Genomic DNA, 27,447 nt, shown 5'->3' with positions numbered 1-27,447 from the left:
AGTATTTCTTGTTAGGATGAAAGTTTGTTAGTAAAGAGCAAAAATGAGCATCCATCATGCAAGATGAAAAACAAAACCTTCGTGCAGGTTTCTCGTTTCGTTTTCATTCGTTTCATTTCATTTCATCACTACCTGGTCTGCCATTTTGATCCAGCCGTTCAATCAGAGCCGACGATCACAGATAAAAAGGATGGGGTAGAGGGAGAGACAAAAGGAGCTCCCTCGCTGGCGACAAAAAACAGCGGGAACACGCACAAACCTGTAAGGTGTAAAGAGGCAGTGCAACAATGCAAAACAAAGATACGCAGTTAGAGGAAGGTTGGAAGAAATGTAACATGCATTGCCTAAGGGGAGGTGGGGGGGGAGATAAAAGCTTGATATTGATGAGGTGATAAACTGTATACATGTCTACCAGGTATGGGCTCATGCAGAAAGGGTCACAGCGAGGGTAAAGCCCACAAAAATGCAGGGAGGAAAAGAAACAACAGATTATGATAAAAAGTCAGCCTTTCTGTAGACAGTATAATAAAGAATAGACACATAACAAAGAAGTAAACTTGTAACTGTAAACACATAAATACCAAACACGGTAAAAACCGCCAAAGTTCTGGAGTTCACACATGTAGCTGAAACCTAACTCATTGTTTACGATGCTTTAAAACGTACACTAAACTAGTCAGACACAACAGGTTTTGGTAATGTTCGCCCCAAACCAGTCCCTGGTGCTTTTTTATCACAGCACTATATATTTACCCAACAATGCTAGGTGCGTACGAGCACAACCACACGAAGTAACGAATGCCCACAATTGCCACTCTGAACGTGTTGAAACCAAATCGTTCACACGTTTAGGCGTCTACAGGTACATCACAATGTAGGTCATCGACAAAATAGTATCAAACTTTTAACAGTGTAAACTATGTACCTTACCTTCAAATTGAAAACTTTAAATCAATCCAGTTGATCAGCCCCCAAAAATAGTGTTTCAGTTTCTAGTTTCTACATCCTAAGTACATACTACATGTACTTCCCGTTTTATTTGTACAGTGTTCAGTGCTCAACACACCGTACGCCTATTTTTATACACTGCATTGTGTGTACTAAATAACAGTCATGTAATCAATTCATGATTTTCTGAAAAAACTTTCCGCCCCTCTCAAATTGACCTTGTTTTTTTTTCTCTGCACACACTGAAAAAGGGTTGGTTTTCCATTCACCATTTCGCCTGCGTACAATGCCTGCAGTTTAAAAAAGTTTGCAGGGTGAGTAAGCATACTGTACCAAACCATTCAAATCTGGGAGCAGCCCCATCAGGAAAAAAGGTTCACGGGTTATGATCCCCCCCCCCCCCCCCCCCCCCCCCGCCAAAAAAAAAAGGTAGTAATTTGGCATTTCCTCCTTTGGATATGGACTGTGTGCTCGCTGATTGAGTTTGATCTTGACATTGATAATGTACTTTGATTTGTAAGTTGGCCTTGCCTATTTTTATCCCAGGGGAAAGTCAGCGAGTCCCCAGGGGCTAGTTTGCTAGTCTACAGGGGCTAATCGGCTAGTCTCCAGGGGCTATTCATCTGGTCCCTGGGGGCTAGTCAGATTGGCTGTAAGGGCTAGTCAAATAGGCTGCAAGGGGCTAATCAGCTAGTCCCCAGGGCAGGGACTAGTTTGCTAATCAACAGGGTCTAATCAGCTTGTCCCCAGGGGCTAGTTAGCTAGTCTCCAGGGGCTAATCAGTTAGTCCCCATGGGCTAGTTTGCTGGTCAACAGGGGCTAGTCAGCTACTCTACAGGGGCTAGTCAGCTAGTCCCTGGGGCTAGTCAGATAGGCTGTAATGTAAGGGCTAGTCAGATAGGCTGTTGGGGCTAATCAGCTAGTCCCCATGGGCTAGTCAACAGGGGCCAATCAGCTTGTCCCCAGGGGCTAGTTTGCTGGTCAACAGGGACCAATCAGCTTGTCCCTAGGCCTAGGGTTTATTACTCTGTTTCTAGTTACCAGGCCTTGCACTGTTTTTTTTTTGTTTTTTTCAAGACTAATCCCCAAGGGCTGTTCAGCTACACATGTAGTCCCCCAGGGCTTGTCAGACAGAACCCTGAAGCTAGTAACCTAGTCCCCAGGGGCTAGTTTGATAGACTACACTGATTTCTAGTTTACTGCATTGTTTTCTCTCAGACTATCATAAAACATACGTCCATAATGCACTAAACAAATTTTAAATGACAAATGGGGCCCCATATTCCCACCAGACCAATGGCCTACAGTAGATGCCTTCAAAAGAGGAAAAAGACATGGATTTAAAAACAGGCACTTCTGCGAGAATATTTTTGACATTCCTAAGTCTTCAAAAAAAAGATACAAACACCTAACAAAATTGTCCTAAAATGTTTGAATACACCCGAGACTTGCACAGTCCACAGTGTAATAAATTGTTGTGGTTTCCTCATCCCAATGGACTATGAACTTTCCGCAAACAAAATCCCACTCAGCAAACATGCGAACTCTCCTACCCCTCCTACTACGTGTATCACAGAACCTTTGTACACTGTACCCCTGTAGTGTAATGTATGTTTGTCGGACGTGCAGACAGCTATGAGCTGAACTGTACACAGAGACAACAGACTTGCCGAAAATTATCAGGGGTCGAAGTGTTTTCATGGTAGTCAGCAGGGCTAGTAACCCATCATTTTTAGTAGCCCTGATGAGATTTTGGTAGCCCAAAAACACATTATGTCTCGAGTCAAGGCACAAAATATACTTCATTTACAATACCTTCATTTACAGTTTAATCATTTTAAACATGTGATCTGTTAATTTTTGCATTATTTTTCCACTAGATTTGAGTAGCCCGGCTGTAAATCTGGCAATCCCTGATTAAGGAGGCCATTGGTCTTAGCCAAGGTATTCCTTCAAAATTTCCCTAGACAAATGGATGTTCCCCCCCCCCCCCCCCCCCCCCCCCCCCCCCGCTTCAGAAGGTCAGATGACTGACCCAGGCCTGATACTTCTTGCAGGCAATGAAGGCGATTGCCTGCATGCCCCCTGGTCATTGCCTTGTTTTGGTGCCCTTGAAATGCTCCAGTACACAATTCCTCTAAGGGTGCCCTTTACCGAGGAGAAAATGCCTGTGTGCCCTTGTCCTTTCAAAATAGAAACATAGGCCTACTGGTCTGTTATTGTGGCCCCACCCATGTCATTTACAACAAACTCAACACCAACTCTTCACGACAACAAAAGGTGTACACAGGCTATATTTGTACAGTAGCCTTGTTTGGCCAAGAACTTTGGGGTTGTAAAGGCACATCTTGGTTTTGACTTAAACCTGTTTGATTTGCTGCAACAGTAAGTCAGTTTTTTAAAATAGGGACCGATTGCTCAAGTCATGGAGGAAGGAAATACTGTGCACGTATTTGTGTCACAAACGGGATTCAAACCCACACTCTGCTACTAACACCAGAGCTTGGGTCAAGTGAACTAAAACGCTCAACCATGACACGCCATGCACTATATTCTGCAAGAGGGTTTTGAAAGACCCATTGACCCACCATGAGCGTGGCAAGATTTCTGTCTGTAGCACTTGGCCAGAGTCCACCAATTATAATTTGCGAAGTACATTATGTAAATTACATAATCTATCCGGATTTTCGTCAAAACTCTAAACCGCTACCACCTTTTGACACCTCACATGTTAGTTTTATTGTACCAGTTTGTTGTATACACATTTTTAAATGATTATAAAATAGGCCTTTTAGGTAATTGAACAGTTCCAAAAACTATGGGTACACTTTGCCTTTAAACCCAGCAGAATATTTTATCTTCAACTCTCGGTATCTCGCTCTTGTTTGTTTTCAAAACACTGAATGAATTTCTAAGTGTGGTACCTATCATCACCCCCGCCCAACCCCACCCCCTCTTTTAATTGCCACCCAGCCCAAGATTATGACCAAAGGTCACAAAATATAATTTGGAGAGGACAATCAGAATTGTGGCAAACACTTTAAAAAAAGTAAGTCACTCAGAAAATAGTCTACAATGCAATCGTTATCCATTGTGCGTTGTGTTGACTGAAATGAATGTGACAATCTGACTTACCCACCCAACCTCTTGTAGCATGTTCAGTTTTAGCATGAAAAAAGTATTAACAGGAATGGTATAGGCTTAATTACCAACTGGTTAACATGTTTTCCATGTTAAAACAATTTTCGTCTCATTAAGACAAAAATTGTTTTAGCATTTTTGTGACTTGTTTTACTAATTTTTCAAAAACTACAGCACCTCAGCAAGTAATATTTTAAGGGCAGCTTTCTGTACATACAAATGTTCATCATTATCTTCAAAGTGTGTAAATTTATTGTAAATCTGTGGAAATTGTGTTTTGTGTCCTGCAAAAAGTACCCTGAGAGCCCTGGGTCAACCACTGGAAACATTCAAACCATCCACTCTGATTGCTTTTATTAATCATTTCTAGTACCACTAGGTGTAACAAGATTATCCCCCTTTCAAACACAATCACCTTTTATCTAGGTTCATCGATTTTGAAGCAAACAAAATTAGAGTCAATAAATCAGGCACTGAATTTAGAAATTCTTCAAATTCTTTTTTTTTCAGAGTCATTCAACGGGAATCAACGGATGCATAATTTGAACTTGTATGCATCATTGACTTGCCCTCCGCAGTCTCCATAGACTGGAAATTGCACTGCCTGGGTGGCCATGCTTAACCATCCAGCTTTTTTATTTTAGAATCCAGTATCCTCTAAAGATCATAGCCACAATTTTTTAATTTACTTTTATGCACAAAAATTCTTAATCTATTCAACACCTGCGATCCTCTTTAAAGCCATTGGACCCTTTCCGTAAACAGTGTTGTCCAAGGCCCACACTTTGTGTTCCACAACTTCTATGTCAAATAACAAACCTGTGAAAATTTAGGCTCAATCGGTCATCGGAGTCGGGAGAAAACAACGGAAAAACCCACCCTTGTTTCCGCGCGTTTCGCCGTGTCATGTGTTTAAAATAAATCCGTAATTCTCGTTAACAAGAATAATTTATATTGTTTTCTCAAAAAGTAAAGCATTTCGTGGAATAATATTTCAAGAGAAGTCTTTCACCATTGCCTTCTGTAAACCCTGTAAGTTATTTGTAAATCTGTGAACTTTTTTTTTTTTTCTGAACCGAAAGGGTCCAATGGCTTTAACACAATCATTTTTTTAACAGTATTCACTGAAAAATTTCACAAGATATTTAAACACAGTAATGCAAACACAAATTTCGCCAAAAAAAACCAAACATATATATGACAGTAGGCTGTTTTGTGTATACTGCCGCAATGCTACAAAATATAGGAGTCCTAATAAATTATTATAGGATGCTTTGGACCCTAGATGCAGCATTGTTTCAAAAATATTCGGCAGGGCCATTTTAATTTTGCATAGGGCACTTCCATTGGAAAATCTTTAAGTCTATGGGAAATTGTAAGGGGGACCAAGGCCAAGACCAGGGCAAAAGAGACCAGGGCAAAAGAGACCAGGGCAAAAGAGACCAGGGCAAAAGAGACCAGGGCAAAAGAGACCAGGGCAAAAGAGACCAGGGCAAAAGAGACCAGGGCAAAAGAGACCAGGGCAAAAGAGACCAGGGCAAAAGAGACCAGGGCAAAAGAGACCAGGGCAAAAGAGACCAGGGCAAAAGAGGCCAGGGCAAAAGAGGCCAGGGCAAAAGAGGCCAGGGCAAAAGAGACAAGGGCAAAAGAGGCCAATGCCTGCGTGTCCTCCATATTCCAGGCCTGGAATTCGCACAGGTCTGCTTTGGCAATTGACAGCAAATTATAATTAATTGAAGTAAAGCAGACAGCCAGACGAGTGTAGGTCACAGGTCTGGTTGTTTTAATATGATCCAGGGTCGGTAATATGCCAGCGACTTGACACCCTGACACAAGTGACAGAGAGTGAGTTGACGAAGGGGCGCGTAACGAGACAAGATTGGAGCAGTACAGTTTTAAGTGTTGTGTAATTTACATCGTGTGAATTGGGTTCTCCCTTCTCTAAAGAACAGAGACTATTCTTTCCAAATGGTCCGGCTGGCTATTTAAAATTGTTGAAAACCATCAGAAGCCTGGAATTTCATCTTTGAGAGGGCAAAGCCAGTTTCATTTTGCTATGGGCTCGGAGGAAACTTCCATTTGAAAATCTTGAAGTCTATGGGAAACTTTGGACACCAAGGCCAAGACCATGCAGGGGCAACAGAGGCAAAGACTTCTGTGGCCTCCCTGTACAACATCCAGGCTAACCTTGCCATCCCTACAAAAAAACTTGTTATTCCCTGGCCTAAAACATGGACTGAGTGCAAAAAGCTGGCGAACTTTTTTAAGGGTAGGCTAAATTCTGCAGTGGATGCTGTCTACTTGTCATGAATACTTGTCACCCCATCAACAAGGTGCTGGGTTGAGGCTACTCTGATATTACAAACAACATGGGATTGTGATACATTTTGAAAGAATATCAGGGGTCTTTATAAAGCTCTCGCCCCAGCTAGATGTAATAGGAGAACCATTCTTCCTAGATGTGACGATGGCTTTTGTGGATAAAGGTGAAATCAAATGGGACAGCTAAAATTGGCCAACTAAAAGTCCAAACACTCCTCAAAACTCAAGCAACAAAATAGTTGCAAAAACGTTACCCTCCTCCGACAGCCGCCAGGCCGGAGTCTCTGGCTTCGCTGTCGGGAGGAGGGTAACGCTATCGCAACTAGCAACAAACAAAAACTGCTTCAACAATTTTTGGACCATGAAAAAAAAATATTGCACAGATTGCTTTACTATTGTCGATGTGTTTTAATAGCTGTCCGGCGGAAAGGATTAAGTTTCTGTATGGCGCCACCACTTTTTCAATCGATATGAAATAATATAGTATCTAATTTATACCTGAATGAAATCCCTTTTTGTAAAAATTAGTTTAAAAATTGGTGGCGCCATACAGAAAGTTATCCGCTGGAAATGCAAGCAGGTTAGCCAGTGAAAGAAAAGAAGCATCTATTTAGACTAGACAGGTTGCTGAAACAAGAGTAACCCTTCATCCTCTCGACAGGCTGTGATGGTCCAAAGGGGTAGCAGGTTTTATGAATTGCAACTATTTATTGAAACCCTGCATTCTCTCCTAGCACATTATGATTATGAATATGATATAGATGGATTATTTATAATGAACAAAGTTGAAAGAACAAATTGGAACTGAAAAAGACTCAATAGGGCCATCATATAATGTTGTTGTTAATTATAGAAAATGCATCCTTTTGCCAGCATAACAACGAATTAATATTAAATAATTAATTAAATTAAATTAAAGAAAATTTGTAATTATCATTGCACCTTACAAAAATGAATTGCACGAAATAATAAAAAGTTAATACATATTCGATCAGTCGGTGAACAATCCACAACAACCAACATCAAAAATTAATAGGAAAATACTCACCACGCAGGAAGTTGGCTAAATTTCAATGAAAAATTGCCTCAAATCCCAAATGTGCGATACTCCGGCGATATTCCGAGTCCACGAACCGTCCAGCCAGACGCCTGCCGGGTGTTTACAACGCGCTAGGACGGCCACCACCTGTGCGATTCAATGCACTGCGCTCGGGAGTCGCAGCCTAACCACCTCGCCCAAATCCTGCCGTGTCCCACTTGACTATTGCAGGCCTATTGCACTTCCAAGAGCTGGATTACCGGAATTCCAAAGTATCACGGAAATTGTCATGGATTGATTGTGATGATAAGATCAGTTTTTATGACAGGAATGTTGCGAGCCTTTACTGTATGAATCTCAGCTCGCTCGCTTCGATTGAAAAACCCAACCCCTCGAATTTTGTGAAAAACAAACGATTACCTTTTAATGGCAACAGAGGGCGCTATCATTTCAAAACCCAACAGCATTTTGAGGTTTGGGCCCAAACCATAGAGCTCGTCTTATTATATAGCTCTATGGCCCAAATTCACATAGTTTTGTTTAGCATTTTTCTGCTAAAGCAAATCAGCAGGGTAACAGATACATTTTGTACATGTCAAATATTATTTTAGCTGGTAACCTTATTCTGAAAAGCATAATTTTGTTGTGCTAAGTAAATGTTCAACTTTAAATCAGAATTAATATTTTGGTTCAAGACTTTAATTTTATTTCAAAAATATAATGCAAAACACAAAAAGTAAGATTCAAGTTTTTAATGTTTACTGGCTTGCTTACAAAAATAATTTTATACTATCTTTAGTGCTTGTTAGGTTAACTCATTGTACAACGAAGTATAACTGGAATACTGTCGAGTACAATGAAATAAGTATTAAAGGCAGTGGACACTATTGGTAATTACTCAAAATAATTATTAGCATAAAACTTGGTGACAAGTAAGATTGATGTTTTTAAAACATTGTGAGAAACGGCTCCATCTGAAGTGACGTAGTTTTCGAGAAAGAAGTAATTTCCACGAATTTGTTCGAGACCTCAAGTTTAGAATCTGAGGTCTCGAAATCAAGCATCTGAGAGCACAAAAATTTGTGTGATCAGGGTGTTTTTTCTTTCAATATTATCTCGCATCTACGATGACCAAAATGAGCTCAAATTTTTCCAGGTTTGTTATTTTATGCATATGTTGAGATACGCCAAGTGAGAAGACTTGTCTTTGCCAATGACCAATAGTGTACACTGCCTTTAAGCTATAATAAATATTAAAAAGGTTGTAAAGGCGGAATACTATTGTAATGAAACTTTTCCAGGAAATGGTTTGAAAGACATGTAGAATATGTCATTATCACAGACATTGGAACAAAATGGTAATATTAATTTCACACACCAGTATCTATACTTTATTGAAGAAAAAATATAAATATGGACACAGCCCACTTTAAATACAATAAAAAAAACTATTGCGATCACACAGGTTTTTTTTAAGAGCTCACATTAAACAAAATTATTTCTTAATTTTGATAAATCCCAACTACACACAATTACAATTTGTTTTGCGATAACACAGTTGATGTTTTTTAGGAGCTCACATAAAAAAAAAAAACTATTCTTTCTCTATAACAATATCTCGTTTAGTGAATAGTTTATCCAGTTCTTTCTCCAAGACCTCGTTGTTTCCCCTGATTCCATTAATAACCTTTGCTGACCATTCAAAGTATATCTGGACCCTTTCCTCGGTCCATCCTTCAGGGGTGCTCTTCTCCAAGTCACGGAGGTTATATAACTTGTCGGCGAGTTTCACCAGTTTGGCTTTCGGGCAGATAAATGGAGAATGAACAATTTGAAGTCTTTTCCTCTCTTTCCAATGAAGGGTCTTATCGTCTGTGACATCGGCAACTATGTCACGCACTTCTTTCCCAAAGTGCTCTTCGATTTCTTCAATTGTGGTGTCTGTGTCTTCGACAGTGTCATGAAGAATGGCAGCCTGTGAAAATATAAAAAATAATAAAATTGTGTGAGTATATATTTGGATTGGGATACATGTTCTCAAAGCTCTTATAAGAGCCAACAGGAAGTAATAAGATGTGGTGGGAGGAAAACCCCAGAAAATTATTCCAGCATTTTTGCTGACAATACTTACCTGTAAAGTAGCAAGATCTGAAATGCCTCCCTCTTTAGCCAAAATTCTTGCCACACCTTGAATGAGGAAGGAAGTTCACAATTACCATAATAAAACAAATTCAAACAAAGTATTATTTAGCGAGTAGAATACATACAGTCCCGTATACTATTGTCTTTGTGTGTCTTTGATTGGGTACCGGTCAACTCGGTCCCAAGCCAACTCGGTCCCAGTCAACTCGGTCCCTAGTCAACTCGGTCCCAAGCCAACTCGGTCCCTAGTCAACTCGGTCCCAAGTCAACTCGGTCCCAAGTCAACCCGGTCCCAAGCCAACTCGGTCCCAAGTCAACTCGGTCCCAAGTCAACTCGGTCCCAAGTCAACTCGGTCCCAAGTCAACTCGGTCCCAAGCCAACTCGGTCCCAAGGCAACTCGGTCCCAAGTCAACTCGGTCCCAAGTCAACTCGGTCCCAAGACAGGGAAGCTTGCACGGGTGGGAGGGAGGGCGGGGAGGGACCGCAACCCAAGTTATAATTGAACAATATTATATTTGTTATTTATTTTTGACCAAACATTAATTTCCTTTCCTTATTTTTTAATAATTATTAAATTCGTACTGTTTTTTTATATTATTTAATTTTAAATGTAAGTTACTTGAAAAGAAATCAAAGAGGATTCAATTATTATTGATTGTCAATTATTAATTAATGAATTGTTGAGGGCCATACAGAAAACAATACTCTGGTTGAAAGCAAAGAGACATTTGATTGAATAAATTTTTTTTTAGTTGAAATTTTTTGGCCAACACAATCGGTAACTTTCAAAAGTGAATGTTGAATAAAGAAACAGTCGCTATTGAAGGCATCAAATATTATACCCCGAACATCGGTGCATACTTCTAACTTACTTGACTTACTTGAACTCACTTGGGGTAATCTTCCGGTCGTCGCCACCAATTTATCCGCCGTTAATTAACTCCAAAACCACTGAATTTTTTTCTTACCTTAGAAGAAGGGTTAACGCATATATACATCCAGAAAAAAAAGAGAGAAAAAAAAGTGCCGGAAGTTGGTGGCGACGACGTAAAATTTTTCCCTTACTTGACTTACTAGAAACTATACCACTCCTAGGACCTAGCCCACCTTGTTGAGCTGTTAATGGCTCCGCTTTTATTTTAACATTGGTCTCATCCCTGCTCACAGGGGAGCCTTATAAATAGTTTCTAGGTAGAACTAGAAGATGTAATCGGTGCACACTTACTTGTAAGTTGTACAACGTCAAAGGACATAAGTTATTTTTTTCCAATTCAAAGAAAAACATACAATTAATTCCCGTCAACCATACGGACCGAGTTGACTTTGGACCGAGTTGACTAGGGACCGAGTTGACTTGGGACTGAGTTGACTGGACCGAGTTGACTTGGGTTGGGACCGAGTTGACTCATAAGCATTTGAAATTAAAATCAAAGACACAATCATGCAGTGCAATCTATGGGCAGCAATGTAGCATGAGCAACAACCATTTACTTACCAATTGGATGGTTAATATACGGTGTTTTTTCTGGATCTAGTCGTCTCTGAGTTGAATGTTTCATTGCAGAAAAATTCACACAATCTATCAACGCAATCAAGGCATTTCCTTCCGACATTTTTACTGACTAAAATTTGTTTGTGTTGTGTGTACACGTGTACACAGCAGACAGGATTTATTATAACCCGACTCTGCCACGAGAGGGCGCAAATCTTTGTACCGTTAACCTTTTAATTAACAACACACAACTTTATCAACACTGACTGAGCTTGATGCAGCTAAGAGACTGGGAACGCTGGAATTAAGTGTCTAAAAGGTTATTCAGGTGAAAGATTAAATAACAAGGCATCATCAGCAATATTTAGCCTTTGTCTTAACGACTTTGAGAAAATATTTATAGCCCAATTAATTAAGTATGTACAAAATCAGTGTCACATATGTCAATCCCATATGGTCTAGTGGTTAGGATCCGGCGCTCTCACCGCCGTGGCCCGGGTTCGATTCCCGGTGTGGGAAGGCCGATATTTTTACTTTTTGTTAACTATTTTGTTTTTTGCTTCAGCAATTAAATGATGCATTGTTTAAATTTCAAATGCCTCATTTTAACCATGGAGGTAGAAATACAGTTTTCCGTCTCGCCAGATGTGGTAATTTATCTTGGCCCCGCTGAGGGATGAGAAAGAAAATATTGCCAAAGGAAGATGAGAGTCAAGCTGGTCCTCCTACATTCATTTTCCCTATCCTATCCTTCAGCCTGGGATTTCTGACTACGCCTATGAAATTAATTGAAGAAAAAAAACTTCACCCTTTATTATTTTGTACACGGGTAATATAGTTACAGGGGGGGGGTCCACTAGATTCAAAACCCCGGATACTAACCTACGATGAAAATGGGGAAAACGCAGTCGTGTCCATTTATTTACTCAAGAGTTACTTCCATTTATTTCTAATTCCCATGTTTGTTTAGACCATGGCTTTCGCTACAGACATAAAGTTGTTACTTGAATTGTTTGACCTACTTCAAGTGGGCCATAACATTCCTAAGAACCAGTTTTATGTAGAAAAGCACAATGCACAGACAACCTAATGGTTTTTTTTTAACCCTCCATTTGTTCAAATTTACTAATTACAAAAACGAATACTGTTTATCACTTGATTATGTAATAATGTGTTTTTAATTAGTCACCTTCCAAATTCTCTTACCTGAGAATTAACCAATGAAACGTTACTAGCAAAATAGTTGCCCGGCCGGCCGTGCTTGACAACAACTTCTTGCACATACAGCAGATGTGCGATCGAGGGCGCGGCTAAAGAATGTCATCAAGTTTCGGGAGCGCAAGGACTGCGACTTCTTTTAAAATTCCACTTCTTGATTGTTTTCTCGGTTTAGCAAAGATTGTTCAAGACATTATTTTTTGCCGACAGCTATACAATTTAGTCATCTGGGCTTCATAACTAGTCACACCGAGAAAGCATTATAATGGTAAAACATGTGTGAACAAAATGCAAATCGTGACCGTACTTTTGTTTAAACCTCTCAGTAATCATGTTTGTATGAAGATTTGCTAATCCTTTAACAAATAGTTCAAACTGCCTCTTTATCTGGCTGGCTATTGTCCAAGGATCAATGGCCATTGATGTTGAAATAAGCCATTGTATAAGCACGAGCCACCCTCGTGTGTGTACGGGTAAATATAGATTGATCCGAGGAAATCGTTTCAGTTTTTAACCGATAATAGAGCCAAAACCAAGGACTGCCAAAAATCTTCCGCTCAACGTTTCCCCGGCAAATTGCTCGAATGCAAATTGCTCGAATGCTACCCTAAAACGGACGCCAAAAGTCACAACTTCAAGTGTTGTTTTTTGCATAGAGTTGGGTAGCAATCTCTGTTGACATAATACAGGAAAAAATACTTGCCTTTTTTTGTAAGCGTCTGGTAAACTGGTGGAATATACAGTCAAAATTAAGGTCATCTCCAACATTTGCTTTATAAAAATGTTTGCGTTTTTTAAAGTCATGTTGAGCTTAACTCTGAATTTGTACTTAAAAAGAAAGAGTTGTTACAACTACTAAAACTATTGAACAAAACTTATCTCAAATGATGAACGTAATAATATTGCCTGCTCCTGCAATCAGTCCGTCTCCTTGTGATAAATAACATTATTTTTTTGTTTTGCCGTAACTTTTCCGTCCAACCCATTTCAATCCAATTGCTACCCCTTTACAATGGTAGTAAAATGGAAACAAATCCAACTTACAGGTCCCGACTCCCTTGCAAAAACATTAAGCAAAATTGCTAAATAAAACAATGGTTAGTTATGAAAAAATTACCATAATAATGATGACCACAAATAATAATAGAAACAATTAAAGGAAAAACAAATACAGTCCATACCATCTTTATTAATATTTACAGCTACAAAAATAATCATCCTTTTGAACTGAATTAGGATTTCTATCATTTGAATAACCAATTTGCAGGATATATTCCGTAACCTCTTCAAGTAGTGCAACACTCGAGTCATATCTTACAGGAAAATGTCACAATGCAAATGCTTTCTGCTTCTTCTTCAATTAAAACGATCACATCAATTTGAATCCGTTTTTAGACTCTAAGTTAAAGGGAAGGTACACGTTTGGTAATTACTCAAAACAAATATCAACTTAAAAACTGACTTGGTAACGAGCATTGGAGAGCTATTGATAGTATAAAACATTGTGAGAAACGGCTCCCTCTGAAGTAGCATAGATGTTGAGAAAGAGGTAATTTCTCACTAAAATAATAAAATACTTCTAGCCAGAAGTCTTTTATTCCTGCAACGGTGTTTTTCTTTCATTATCTTCTCGCAACTGAGCTCAAATTTTCACAGGCTTGTTATTTCATGCTCGTGTTGGGATACACTAAGTAAGAAGACTGGTCTTTGACAATTACCAAACGTGTTCAGTGCCTTAACGCACACATTCTGTCCTGTCACATGTATTATAATAAAGCCATAGTGACCAATTTGAACACTGTTCCACATTCAGATTGTAACATGCAGACCTGATGCACAAAATATATATACCAATATAATATATTGGTATAAACTTGTACATGTTCCAAGATTCTATTCAAATGCCACTCTTCAGAAAAATGTACCAGAGATAGAAATTCTCCAATGTTCGTTTGGCATAAATACTTCACCTTATCAAACATTCTGAATTTGCCAATCTTTGGCAAAACTATAAAATAAAATAAATTGCTAATTTTAATTATGCCATTGTGTAACATTGGGAAAACATGCAACTTTTCCCCATCTCTGTAACAGTTATGTATTCATAGAACTACTACAGTACATTGGTGCCTTTTTCGTTATATTCAACTCCACATTCTTTGTTCTACTGTGGCATAATTGTTAGGTTTTCATATATTCCGAATTAACTTCATCCTCGAAAAGAAAACCGAAATATTTTGTTGGATATTCTCAAATGTACCATTGTGTTTTGTTTAGGAAAACAGGTAACTTCTCCATTGCCCCTCTTTAACAGACATGCCCAATAAACAAATAACATGGGCGTTTCGTCTCAATATTCCACATTCTTTTCACTTGTGTGGTATAATTGTTCTATCTCTAAGTATTAAAATAAATTTGTGCCCAATGTAATTTTCCCCCAGATGTGCTCATAAAACATGTGTACATGTGTGTTTTGTCTTGTCACGGACCTTTAAAACATTGAACTCATGTACAGCGGAAATTGTTTAAAAGTTCCACACACAGACTCTACAGGAAAGCCTCCACAACTATATCCAGGGTGGAACTTGACCCGTCTCACAGGACATGGGTCAAACCAGGCACTCCCAAGGTATGTCAGGTTAAAAACGCATGATGGAAAATAACTGGGGAAAATACCAACGAGGCAATAACATCCAGAGGTCAGGAAAACATTTATCACCTCTCCCTATCTGACAGCATTATTTAAACAACATTATAAATAGCCATCACTTCATTCAACAAGTGATCTATTCTTGTGATAAGTTGATCCGTTTTGCAAATAAAGTTGGATACAATTTCATCATGCGGTGTTGAGCAATAAATACTGCTCAGTAAATATCTTTGCTCTGCACAAAATGAGTGGGGCACCGGTTGAAAAAATGTTAACCTCACATTTGGTTTTTTTCAGCAAGATTTTTCTGTGCCGGCACATTTTTATGCTTACAGGCTTAATGAAATTGGGGCCTGTTAATCGTTCCAGAACTTCACATTGGTTTGTGCTTTTTGTGCTAGTTAGTTTGTGCTCAGGATTTTGTCTTCAAGATTTATCAATGAAAATTAAGAATTTAATTTCAGAGTATTTTGTTTGATACAATATTACGTCTTCAGTGCTTTTTTAAAAAACATGTTTACAAAAGGCAACAATTTGCTGATTACAGTTTTTCTTGTTTTGAATACATAAGGGGGGAGGGGGCTCTTAAAAGAAATACAAAACAGAATCCTGTTTTCGAAGGCAACTTCTTCCTTAATCTACTTCAGACCATGCTAGGTCATAAAGATGCACATAAATTAAATTCAAGACAGAAATTAACAATTATTTTAACATAAATGTTTTCAGTTCTGTTGGATGAAAGTATGTACATTACAAAGAAGGCGATTTCCGCTGTCCACAGCTGCAAGGTTCCATCCAAATAGGCGGCTTTTGAAGTACATTCCTTCAAAGACTTGTCCAGCAAAATTCTTCACAAAATTATGAATAATCTTTGAATCACCAGTGTGATCATTGTCTGTTGACGACATAACTTTGGTCTACCTATATCTTGCCATGAAATCCAGCATAAAGTCTGTGAGTTTGTTGACCTCTGGTACACTCATGGCGTTATATAACGATGCACGAAGCCCTCCTACTGACCTGTACACAAGAAACGAGAATAAAGGAAAACATTAGTATCAGGGATGACAGATATTGCCCAAAAAATAAAGATGTTAAACAGAAGTTAAAGACTTCAAAAAGGTTTTTGGAACAGTGTCCTCAGCACTAGAAAAGTAGATGAAAGAGCTTTGTACATATTTAGTTACAGCAATTTTTTTACCATGCTGACACGAGCCATGACTCTGATAACATTCTGGAATTCTCATCTTTGCATTATGTAGGCTAAACCCAAATCTGACATATTTTGTTGTCCAGCTCACTGTATATTTCCTCTCTACAATAGCATATTACTTTAGAATTTTAAGAATGTTTTTATTTACCAGTGGTGTTCCAGTCTTCAAATTCTACGTTTGTGTATTGAGCATTTGTTTTGCAGTTAAAATGACCAAAACTGTTAGGGTCTCCAAATTCGAAAAACAGCAAATAGTCCCAAGCCGACTGTTTCAGGCTCAAAGGTTCTGAAACAAAAGTCCCACTGCAACATAATAATAACATATTTACGTCTCTTACCTGTGTCCTTTAAGAGAGACCATTCCCAACTTCTGGCATTCCTCCAAGAATTTCTTCTCTAACTCCTCGTTGCCATCTTTCCCGCCGACCCTCATCACAACGTTCATGCGACTTCTTGCGGACTCCTCAACGGCACAAGAGTAGAAGTCATTTGAGTTGTTGATGATATCATAGACCATGGAAGACTTTGTGTCACTCAGCTCCCCCATCTTGGCTGCACCGCCTTGCTCCTTCAACCACTTGAAGACGAGACCCATGATGTAGATGCTGCAAGATGGGAAAATCAAATGCCAAATTACTAATCGTCAATATTGGGAAAGACATAGAAAATGCCATGTTAAAAAAATGTCATGTTTCAGCGTTGTGTTTGACTCTAAGCTGGATCTGTTGTGCACACCCTCTATAATACAGCCATTTTCAAAACCACGACTTGGGATCCGTCCTTCTGATTGAGGCCTTGTAAGGAAAGCGCAAATTTTCTAAATAACTGGTTGAACCTGAGCCCAAGCCCAACCTGTCAGTTTTGGGAAAGACTCTATAAAATGATAGGACATTAACTATTTTGTTGCATTCATACCTTGGGTCCTTTTGGTTTGTAAGTAGTTTGCAACAGGTAGTTCATTTTCTAAAGATTTTGTTATCACGATGACCTTTATGTGTTTGTGATTACAAAATAATTTGCCAACTTTATCTCCGACCTCCTGAGTGGACAGACAAACATTGATGACCAAATGAGGGTCAACTTACCTATACGTTGGTGGAGTGTTGTATAAGGAGTTGTTGCCGACCTGTACCTTGTAGTCAAATATTACCGGGCATTCTCTGACGGCGTGGCCGATTAAGTCTTCTCTGACGATGATGACCGTTATGCCAGCACATCCGATGTTCTTTTGGGCTCCAGCGTAGATCAGACCAAACTGTGTTTAAAAAAAAATGAGTATAAGAAGATTCTGAATACATGATGTCTTCATTCACAGGCCTTGAACTTTGCTCTTTGAGGGGCACAGCAGTTTTTCTCTGATAATGGACATATCTATGGGGAAATTGTAAACTTGTACTGGAACCTTGCAAAGGGCACCAGAGCAGAAACACAGGGAACAACAATTGCTGTGGTGCCCTTAGTTGTTTTGAGGCCTGCACTCTAATGGCTTCAGCTTGGTCATTGCATCATCATGCAGTGACAGCTGTAGCCACCACTTCACAGCCGGCTCTAACTTTCCTACAATATATCCAGTAACATTTTGTGCCAACAGATGATTAAATGGAAATGGAACTATTTAATTGGTTTGAAAATTGGAAAGAAAATCACGCTTTGAACATAAAAGGAATTAATTCACTTAAATTGTTCACCAACAGATGTTTAATCAGGAATGAGAACTGAACAATTTAATCGATTTGATAATTTAAAGAAAATTACCTTTGAAATATCAATTGGTCTAGAGAGGAAATTTGATGACATATCGCAGACTAAAGGCACACCGTTTGTCTCAGGTACAAATGGAAACTCAACTCCTGTAAACAAAAGAAATTGAAACACATAAGTTTTAGAATCTCCAACAAAATCATAAAATATAATCTGGATAACATCTACAGCTGATAAAACAAGTGATAAAAACTCACAGTAGCTCATGACCATAGGAGACTTTCTGGGACGATAGGTGGCAGCAGACTTACCAGGTAAAATCCATTGTTCTCAATAATGCGCGCACGCTCAGAACTATGTAAACAATGGACAGTAACCCGGTAAGTTTGCTGCCACCTAGCATTCCAAAGTCTCCTATTGGTTACAACTTATGTAAGACGTGGGTTACCAAACAAACAAACAAACAAACAAACAAACAAACAAACAAACACCCCAACATAAAGTACCACCACTGAAAAGACAACCAACTCACTCTCATTTATCATTCATTGTAACTCACCGTTAACTGTTTCATTGTCGCAGTAGTAGACGTAGGATGCTTCAGGATTTAAATTCCAATTCTTCTGGCTGGGTATTTCTGGAGGAAAACAAAAAATTGAAATTAAAATTTTGTTTAATAAAGGAAAAACAATATATCGACGAGGACAGCTGTCCATAAATCAATGAAAAGTACATTCAACATTGTGGAAAACATTTGTATGAAAACAATGCCTGTAGCTAGTTGCTTTCCCAAGGCTTCATTCTGTTGATCAATTTTGATTACTAAGCGAAAAGAAACCATAAACAGTTTCTGGGCTTTAAAATCATCTCTTATTTTTAGTCTCACGATCAATAGTTTTAATTTTAACCCTTGTAGCTTTTGGCTTGCAATTCAATTTTTGAATAATCAGGGACAGGTTTACAGACAAAACACATTTTGTGCCTAGAAGAAAAAACCTGTCTGATTTTTAAAGTTTTCTTGACGTTCTTGAGTTCAGGCCATGCAGCTTAAAGGGTCTATGTAACTTTTGTAGGACAAAAAACACAATGTCCACAGATTTACACTAAACTTACACAGTTTGAAGATAATGATAGTAGAAAGCTTCCCTGAAAATATTACGTGCTGAGGTGCTGTAGTTTTTGGGTAATGAGTAAAACAATGTCATGAAAATAATTTTCGTCTCATGAGACAAAAATTATTTTAAGCATTTACAAATGATTTTCATTCCATTGTTTTACTCATTTCTCAAAAACTACATGACCTCAGTAAGTAATATTTGAAGGGAAGCTTTCTACTATCATTATCTTCAAACCCTGCAAGTTTAATGTAAATCTATGGACATTTTGAAAAAGTACCTAAATCCTTAAAGGCGTGTTGCTCAAGCAACTAGAGTCCAGCATTTTCCTGAAGACGATCAGAGCAAATCAATATTGAAACATCGAGTTGTCAACCAGCGGTTCCTTTTTCAAAACCATAACTCCTCAAAAGAGATCAATTAGAAGGCAGATCTACACATGGTGATACCGCACCTCACAAAATTGCTCAATATACTTATAAGAGCTGTGAAATTTGAATCGTGGATAAAGAATATAAGTTTGTACCCATCGATGTGTGTTAGCACTGTCTACTCAGTTCTTTCCCCGAGTCCTGTGAAAATATATCACAGGCATGTTACTCGGGTGGGAGTCAAGATACTTACTTGTGTATTTGTCTAGTTTAGGGTAGACTGTGTTGATCTTGCCGTATTTCTCTGCTTCTTTGACCGCTTTAGCTGACCAGCTACCAGTGACGATGTAGTCTGCCGTGCCCCCTCTAAGTAGGTTCATGGGGACGGCACTGAACTGACCGGTACCCCCTCCTGGAAGCAGTAGGATCTTGTAGTTGTCTGGTATTTGCCTGCGAATGAAAAGTAAATAACCAATTAGGCCAGGGCGACTCAGGAAATTTACTGCTCGACTAGTCGCACCTCCAAAAAAAGTCGAGACTAGGACACTAGTCACGACTAATTTGTAATAATCAAGATGCACTGTGGCAATGTGAGCCACAAGCGCAGTAAAGTAGAATTCAAGCTGAAAGGATTGAAAGATTGCGTCACTGATGTCTGTTGTGCTTTGTAAGTAAATTATGTTGTCGTGAATAGTTGTGAGCGACACAATTGGTTCACCAAACAGGTAGTCGCGACTATTTCTGTAGTAGTCGTGGCAGCACGATCAACCAAGTTGTCTAAAAATTGTAGCCGTGACTCGACTAATGATAGTTTTATTTGTAAGTTAGAAAGCTCCTGCGATAAATTGCGCCCCAATTGTTGGTTAAATAAAACACTTTATAACAAGAACAAAATCTCACTTACAATAAATCCCTCATATCCTGAAGGGATTCGTGAACAATTTTGGAAAACTCTGCGGACCGATGACTGAGTTCTGAAAAGAAAAGAAAAAACAAAATTTACTTTTGTGACACTACTTCTATTCTGGACTGTCTAACTCATGATTTTTTTTAAAAGAGGGTCAACAAATTGAAAAGAAAGATTCGCTAAAGAGGCATTTGGCCTTATTGCTGTTCAGGTTTGACAAAGGCATTATTATTGAGCGCCCAGACACTAGACGTACAAAAAGGTAGTTTTTGTCCAAGTCACAGAAGATCGTCTAAGCCATAACGGATCAAATTTTTAATTCCAGCTCAGTTCTAGTCAGACACTCACAACTATGCCAAATGAGTGATTACGGCTCTTTTTCCAGTATTTTTTTTTCATACAGCCTACTTCCGAATCCGCGCTCACAATGATATAAATACACAATTTGTTTAGATAAAAATATGATGTATTAGCAAGTCTTACCCATCATGCTGACTCCCATATTATTGTAGTTCAACATTTCCCTCTGAGCTTGCTCCAACACCTGCAACAATAATGAAAAAACAATAGTGAGCTAAAACTAAAAATTAAATCAACCCCAACTTTAAATTCCTGTCTTAGTTGGTTCCAGGTTTTTATTTTTTTTTATAGTTATTTCGTCATTGGGTCAATCTCTAGTCGTTACACCCCATCTTTTGTCTTCAATTCAACTAAAGATAAGATTGTGTAATTTTTATCATTTTGAACTTGAAGTCGCCAAGTGGGTGTAATGTCTGGGGTCAAGTTGGCATTGTTTTCAGGATTCATTGACTGTCGGATACAATTGTTCTTAAGCTTATCTTTATTAAGTCTCAAACAATACAAACTTGACCTCCCAGTTCCATTAATTATATAAATTAGCTTTATGTGCCCGACTGCTTTCCCCACAGACAACTGGTTCTTTAATCCATGGAGGTAGATTCTACCTCCATGTTTAATCTAACACTTGCATTGTATTGTACTACAACTGCAGTATAACAGAAATTTCTAATTAACGAATTAAAGTTAAACCAAATAAATAATTTGATGATAAAATTAAGGTTCTATCTGGGTTTTTTTTTAAATTAGAAAAATGTTTCAATCATTTCAATTAATGATCATTACAATAAAATAAATGTGTTTTTGCCCGAAACAAAGTTTTGGGGAAACAGTTTTTAAAATGAATTTATTTTTAAAAACAAATTTAATTTAAAATCTGATGTTTTTTACTTTTTAGCGCCTATGAGTGACCGATAATGTCAAAATGTCAAAATTTTGAAAAAAGGAAAACAGCCTTCCAGTAACAAGCTAGTATAGTAACTGAGTAATTAGGCCCAACGTAATACTTTATTAAAGTTTTAATAATTAATAAATATTAACTAAATAAATAGGCTATATAGTAAGTAGTAGTAAAATAGTTAAGTATTATTACTTTATTAGTGATTAGCTGATTTAAGTATGACCGATGTGAAAAGAAGAAAACAATTGATTGTGAACTTAAATGTCATTCCACGAACGGAATGATAACGAAAATGATTGTATAGAACGTCGATGATCGGAGCGATCTGAGACAATCCACGCTCCGGAAAGACCTGCCGGGACTACTGGCTTGCATAACAACACGACCCCCGGTCGAGACCTTCAAAACACGGCCACTCTACACCCTCGTCTGCTCGTACCATCCCCCAAAGCAAGTGTCAAAAACACCGAACGTTAAATACTCACAGATAATGGGAGCTTGGCTGGCCCAGCAGCAAAGTTAATTACACGTTGTCCATTCATGTTGGCTGAAATGCTTGAAAATATTCTCTAAAATAGAGCAGAAATACAGAGTTACAACCGACTCGTTTGGGTACAATGTTGAAGTGAACGATCTCAGATTTGCCTGCCTGGCCGGTTAACGTTTGTACACGCGCTATGACGATGTCAACAACGTACAGCTGATTGATTTTGTAAGCAATTCATTGTGCACAAAAAGGCCGTTCAACGTTCGTCGCGTAATCGCGCCACATGTGCTGCATGATGGAAGCAGCCATGGAAAGATCCCGCGTATTAATGAATGAACCTATGTGGACTCCGATTGGTTCAAACAATTAATAACTTATTCAAAAAGTTCCCCATTGGTCAGCGTTGTAGCAAGCACGCTTGCTATTCATGTTTGGAGATGCCAGTGAATGCTCTACTCCCGTGTGAATCTATGGTTTCCGTCCAGGGTTTTTCCATCCACTCATCCTCAGCATTCTATGGTTGTCTTTAAATTTTTCCATAGAGCACTCTTGGAATTTACTTGATGTGGAGCTATAAATGGACTCTGGAGAGGTTTCAATGAAAGATTTATTTGTATTTGAAGATAGGATTTTTGTGTCCCGGTTTTTAGTCGATGGTTTTTTCGCCAACCCGGCCATCCATCCCCGGGGAAGTAAATATCATTTTGTCTTGCCCGTTTATCCTTTTATAGTTCCGACTTTCTATTTTGACAAATTTATCTTGTGTTTTTTTATCGAAAGATGCGGCACTGGAGTGGATCGGAAAACAGTTTTCATGTTTAACGTGTGTTTGAATTGATTATTGTTTGAAAGCAGGTGGATTTGGAAGAATGTGTTACCCGGGTGAGTGTGAATTCATGCAAAAAAAATAACTGTTGATTTGCTTTATTGACGAATTCAGATCCCCATCCACCGTATTGTTCTCTGTGCTCCCTACATGCTCAGTGTTGCATCATGTATTCTACTATAGGTCGAAGCATGGTCGAAGTAAGCTTGTTTAGTATTGGGAGGATCGTATCATTATTAAAAAAAAAAAATTATGAGCATTTTGGATTGACAGACGAGCACCAAGTGTCTTTGTCGACGATCAAAACCCTATTTACATCGGGCCAATAGTATAAACACAGTTTTACATCGGGTAGGATAGGCGACATTAGCTGCTTCACCCGTCGGCGACAGTAGGACTATGACTGTAATTCAATTCAGCTCTTTATTAAAATCATAATGATAATGGCATATTATTGACTTAATTTCAGCATGGAGGAAGGATATTTTTCTTATGCTCTGTAATTTTAAACGCAATTCAGCCTCTGGCTGCAGTTTGGACAATTTTTCCTCCATGGTAGTACCGTTTTCAAAAGTCCTGCAAAAGTATATAGTGGAAGAAAAAAATGGGGAAAAAAGCATCTACAACTTTCTTCAAGGCTTAATTGCTATAGTGCCCCCTATGCTGCCGCATTATTTTAATAAGAACAATAACGGTTGATGTGTTTTGCATTCATACCAAGGAGCAAGAAACGATCCAAAATCTCACATACTATCCATAGACAATGAGGTTACTCTCAATAAGCCGCCGCACCGTACCGGCCGCGGAGCCAAAATCACGAAAACGACCACAGGTGGGGACCGATGTAATAGCGCCCTCTCTCGTCAAGTGTTTTTCCCAATGTGTCGTAAACCATAAACGAGGTCTCATCAGGAGTCCACTGATCTGAGATACTGATACTGATCTGAGATCAGTGGCTGGCTGAGCCTTTATACAAGTAACAAAGTTGTCGTAAATTCATACAAGCTCCATCGATAAATTCCTTGATTTCGACGCATCAGGCACAACCATGGGCGTCAATCTGTCTTAAAAGGGGGAGGGGTGGGTGATGGGGATGATTGTTGTTAAGTCACATCATCTGCGTGCCGGGGTCCGGGGCCCGCTGTAGGCCCCCGGAAATTGTTTAGGTCGTAGATGCTCTCTGGTGCAATCTAGTCGTTTTCAGAGACATCCTTCAATTTAAAAGTAGTGCAAATGATGCAGTTTTAGTCAATAAATAATTGTGGACCTTTTTTGCTGTGATAATTTATGCCTATGTTTAGGGCCTAGTCTCAGAACACTTCATTCAACAGTCTGCGCTTGCACATTGGTATTTGCGATAAGGTCTATCGCTGTCGTCGCAACCCCCATCCCGCCCATCACCTCATAAGCCAGGCCGATAACCCTGACCACAACAAAGCAGTCCATTGTTTGCGTGGATCCCCTAAAATGAAATTAGGTCTTATAGCCTACCTTTTGCAAAAATATATAGAAACCCTTTGCTGTGATCACACCAAAATCGGCTAGATGATGGGCGCAACGCCTTGTTTGACACATCACCCTCGAAAGATACATGTTGCATCATCTCTCTCCTCTCTCCTCTCACTACAGCTCAAGAAGATTTTGAAATAATGCAACTGATTGTTGTAGAAAGGATGTCTGAATTTTTACGAATGCATAACAAAATTGTAGGCCTATAGCAAGGGAAATGGCTGGTTACACATGTTTCAACCCTGAATCAAGAGCGCCGCAATAAAGTAGAGGGAGTACATGTCACCGGATGTCTGTTTTACAGATGTCTGCAACTCACGGCCTGGTACAATACAACCATTCAACCAACGCATCCAATGCCCGCGATCAAAATTGTTGACAATCAAACAACTGATGTGATTTGTAGTCCATGCATGATTGCTTAACGGTTATTTCCAGTTATTATTTATTCGGCAATTCAGTTGTTCATGGCTCCCCTCTCAGAGAATGCCAAGTCCGTTTTTGGTCTAGACATCAGAGGCCACCAAAACTATATCTATTTCTACCTCCATATGGTAACGAGCGATGGAGAGCTGTTGATAGTATAAATTGTGAGAAACGACTCCCTCTGATGTAATGTATAGTTTTCGAGAAAGAAGTAATTAATTTTCCACGAATTTGACCGAATTCTGAGGTCCAAACAAGCATCTGAAAGCATACGACTTCGTGCGACAAGGGTGTTTTTCCTACTATTATTCTCGCAACTTCGTCGACCAATAATTATTGAGTTCAAATTGTCATAGTTTTTTTAAAAGCATGTTGAGATACACCATAATTTTATGAGAACTGGTCTTTGACAATTACCATAGTGTCCAGTGCCTTTAAAGTTGCAGTCTGATTTTCCCTGAAGAATTTGTTAACGCGAAAGTTTTTACATAGAGGATGTTTCAAACGAAAATTAAATAAAAATAGGAACACAATTTTTGCAAAGTTCACCACACAACACAAAAAGAACACATCAACATGCACCCCCCCCCCTTGTACAGTGGTTGCTGATGATGGACGTGAGATAATTATTCGCAGATCCACCCTGACAAAAACAAATCAAAACATGGGTTTGTCTGAGAGATGGGTTGCGTGAAATAAATTTGAAAAAATGCAAACTCATTTTACAATAGAATGAAAGGATACATTACTTTGGCATTATTCGGGGAAAAGGTTAAAGCGTGAATGTCTTGTTCATGTATAATGCTGGCCGCTGAACCCCGTCACTATTGATTCGATTGGTGGCTTTTTGCTACCAAGTCGATGGCTTTTTGCTACCAAGTTCCCAATAGTTTTCAGAGTCATTATTTGCGAAATCAAAGAAAATTTCAAACAATATTAAGAAGAATGCATCTTTATGAAATTAAAGACCTAAATAAACCACGAGAGGGCGCCATTGAACGGACCAAATCGGTTTCCCCCTCAAACTTTCAGTCTCGGTCACGTCAGTGTGCGGACACCTTGAAAATTCCAGTTTGATTGAGCAGAGATTTCCCTCTTCATAAGTTCTCATGGTACAAGCATCCGGGTTGGCTAAACAATTGACTTTTTAAAAAACTGACATGATGAGGGTTTATGAAGGTTGGTATTCCTACCTCCATGGTTTAATAAAGAGAAGACATTTTTATAATATTATGAATTTTTTTTATCACAGGTTTGTTTTACCATTATACTAAGTCCAGGGTTTGCGGTAACACCATGCGGATATCAATATTTATAAATCGCTTTTAATAGTGTTTAAAAAACAAAAACCTGTACAGTAAAGCAGAATAAAAACATGAGCAGAAATAGCAATAGTAATAACTAATTAATGGCAACGCAACTTGGTTGAAGCCTGTAAAATAGCTATCGATTTAAGCATTGAGAAACATTTCAAGTGGTGTTGTCATGCGTGTAAAAAAAAGTTATTTTTGAATATGCCACAAAAAGTCGAATCTAAGAAAAGCCAACCCTGAGAAACGACGTCTGTCAACCAATAAAAAAGTATGGCTATCGCACGTGGACATTATTCGCCCGGGATTTTCAGTGTTATTAATTGAAGACACCGGACAATTGGTACTCGGTAATGGGGGAGAGGTTGATATATAGTATAAAACATTAATTTGTGAGAAACGGCTCCCTCTGAAGTGACGTAATTTTGAGAGACGTAATTTTCGAGAAAGAAGTAATTTTCCGCGAAGTTGATTTCGAGACCTCAGAATTTTAGATCTCCAAATCAAGCATCTAAAAGCACACAACCAAGTTCGTGTGTGAAAAGGTGTTTTTTTTCTTCTTTCATTATTATCTCGTAATATTGAGCTAAAATTTACACAGGTTTGTTATTAAGTTATGCATTATGTTGAGATACAAGTGATAATTAACAATAGGTCCAGGGTCTTTAAAAAAACCTACAATTTTGATACATTTTTTTGTAAATGAAGTGTGCACAAGTTTGTGTAAGGTTTTATCAACCGAACGCGTTCGAACGGTTCCAACAACCAATGTGCGCAAAAGAACACGGACCCATTGCTATGTTTTGAAGATGAAACACAACGGATATGGAACGGATATGGAACACAAATCCTTTTAATTCAAGGTCAAATAAAAAATTGAATGAACCGACGCATTCATTATGATAAAATATAATGTGAAATTCCTTAGCTCGTCCAATCGCAAAAAATCGGATACGATTATGCAACACAAAAGCTGACCGCGGGTGACTCATCAATGTTTTCTTTGGAAACTGTATGACGTCAGAACATCAACAAGGACGCGATGACGTAGATGTTTTATAACTGAATTAAAATTCTAACCATCTGGCTGATCACAATACGCTCAAACAGACACATTTATTGTTCTTAAAATAAAGGGAAAATAAACAACAGGACTTTTATTTTTGACATTATAATAGCACAAAAAAATGATTTCGTAAAATCGCTGATGCAACATCAGAGAAGCTTGTCGTCTGCATATTTTGTACGTCACCCAGACTTCGCATGTAACAACTTTATTGGCAGGCCAAGGTTATCCTGATTACCAGTCTATAGCATGCCCGATCGTGCGGTTTCGCATGTGTGTGTGCGTAGATCGAAAGAGCGCGATTC

At 38.7% G+C, this 27,447-nt stretch overlaps 3 protein-coding genes and 1 non-coding gene across 8 annotated transcripts in view; 1 reads left to right on the top strand and 3 right to left on the bottom strand.

Moving 5' to 3' along the window:
- The window catches only part of LOC117288149 (coronin-2B-like), a 38,895-nt gene extending 31,059 nt beyond the window's left edge, over nucleotides 1-7,836 (bottom strand). The window contains exons 1-2 of one of the 5 annotated variants that reach the window (XM_033768860.1): nucleotides 7,460-7,836; nucleotides 133-259 (exon numbers count right to left, since the gene is read on the bottom strand). In XM_033768860.1, coding sequence (XP_033624751.1) covers nucleotides 133-144 — 12 coding nt within the window. In that variant the 5' untranslated portion in view covers nucleotides 145-259; nucleotides 7,460-7,836. Of the gene's footprint in view, nucleotides 1-132; nucleotides 260-930; nucleotides 1,057-7,459 lie in introns of those variants that run through there. The other 4 variants (XM_033768859.1, XM_033768864.1, XM_033768862.1 and 1 more) reach the window with 4 other exon arrangements.
- An 805-nt stretch (nucleotides 7,837-8,641) lies between these two features.
- LOC117288341 (guanosine-3',5'-bis(diphosphate) 3'-pyrophosphohydrolase MESH1-like) lies at nucleotides 8,642-11,255 on the bottom strand. The gene is made up of 3 exons (XM_033769160.1): nucleotides 11,089-11,255; nucleotides 9,582-9,637; nucleotides 8,642-9,425 (listed from the first exon to the last, which is right to left on the bottom strand). Exons 1-3 carry the CDS (start codon nucleotides 11,204-11,206, stop codon nucleotides 9,045-9,047), a joined length of 555 nt encoding a protein of 184 aa, XP_033625051.1. The 5' UTR covers nucleotides 11,207-11,255; the 3' UTR covers nucleotides 8,642-9,044.
- Nucleotides 11,256-11,532: 277 nt separating this feature from the next.
- Nucleotides 11,533-11,604, top strand: Trnae-cuc. Its single transcript has one exon. It is a non-coding gene; the product is annotated as a tRNA-Glu (tRNA).
- A 2,866-nt stretch (nucleotides 11,605-14,470) lies between these two features.
- LOC117288414 (phosphoserine aminotransferase-like) lies at nucleotides 14,471-22,178 on the bottom strand. Its single transcript, XM_033769265.1, has 9 exons — nucleotides 22,004-22,178; nucleotides 20,744-20,804; nucleotides 20,258-20,327; nucleotides 19,607-19,803; nucleotides 18,427-18,504; nucleotides 17,922-18,016; nucleotides 17,252-17,421; nucleotides 16,505-16,771; nucleotides 14,471-15,973 (listed from the first exon to the last, which is right to left on the bottom strand). The coding sequence occupies exons 1-9, from the start codon at nucleotides 22,058-22,060 to the stop codon at nucleotides 15,871-15,873; spliced, it is 1,098 nt and encodes a 365-aa protein (XP_033625156.1). The 5' UTR covers nucleotides 22,061-22,178; the 3' UTR covers nucleotides 14,471-15,870.
- Between the last annotated feature and the right edge of the window lie 5,269 nt (nucleotides 22,179-27,447).

This window comes from Asterias rubens, chromosome 3 (genome assembly GCF_902459465.1).
Source record: "Asterias rubens chromosome 3, eAstRub1.3, whole genome shotgun sequence".
NCBI classification, from domain to species: domain Eukaryota; kingdom Metazoa; phylum Echinodermata; class Asteroidea; order Forcipulatida; family Asteriidae; genus Asterias; species Asterias rubens.
This window is presented reverse-complemented; position numbering and strand designations above follow the sequence as displayed.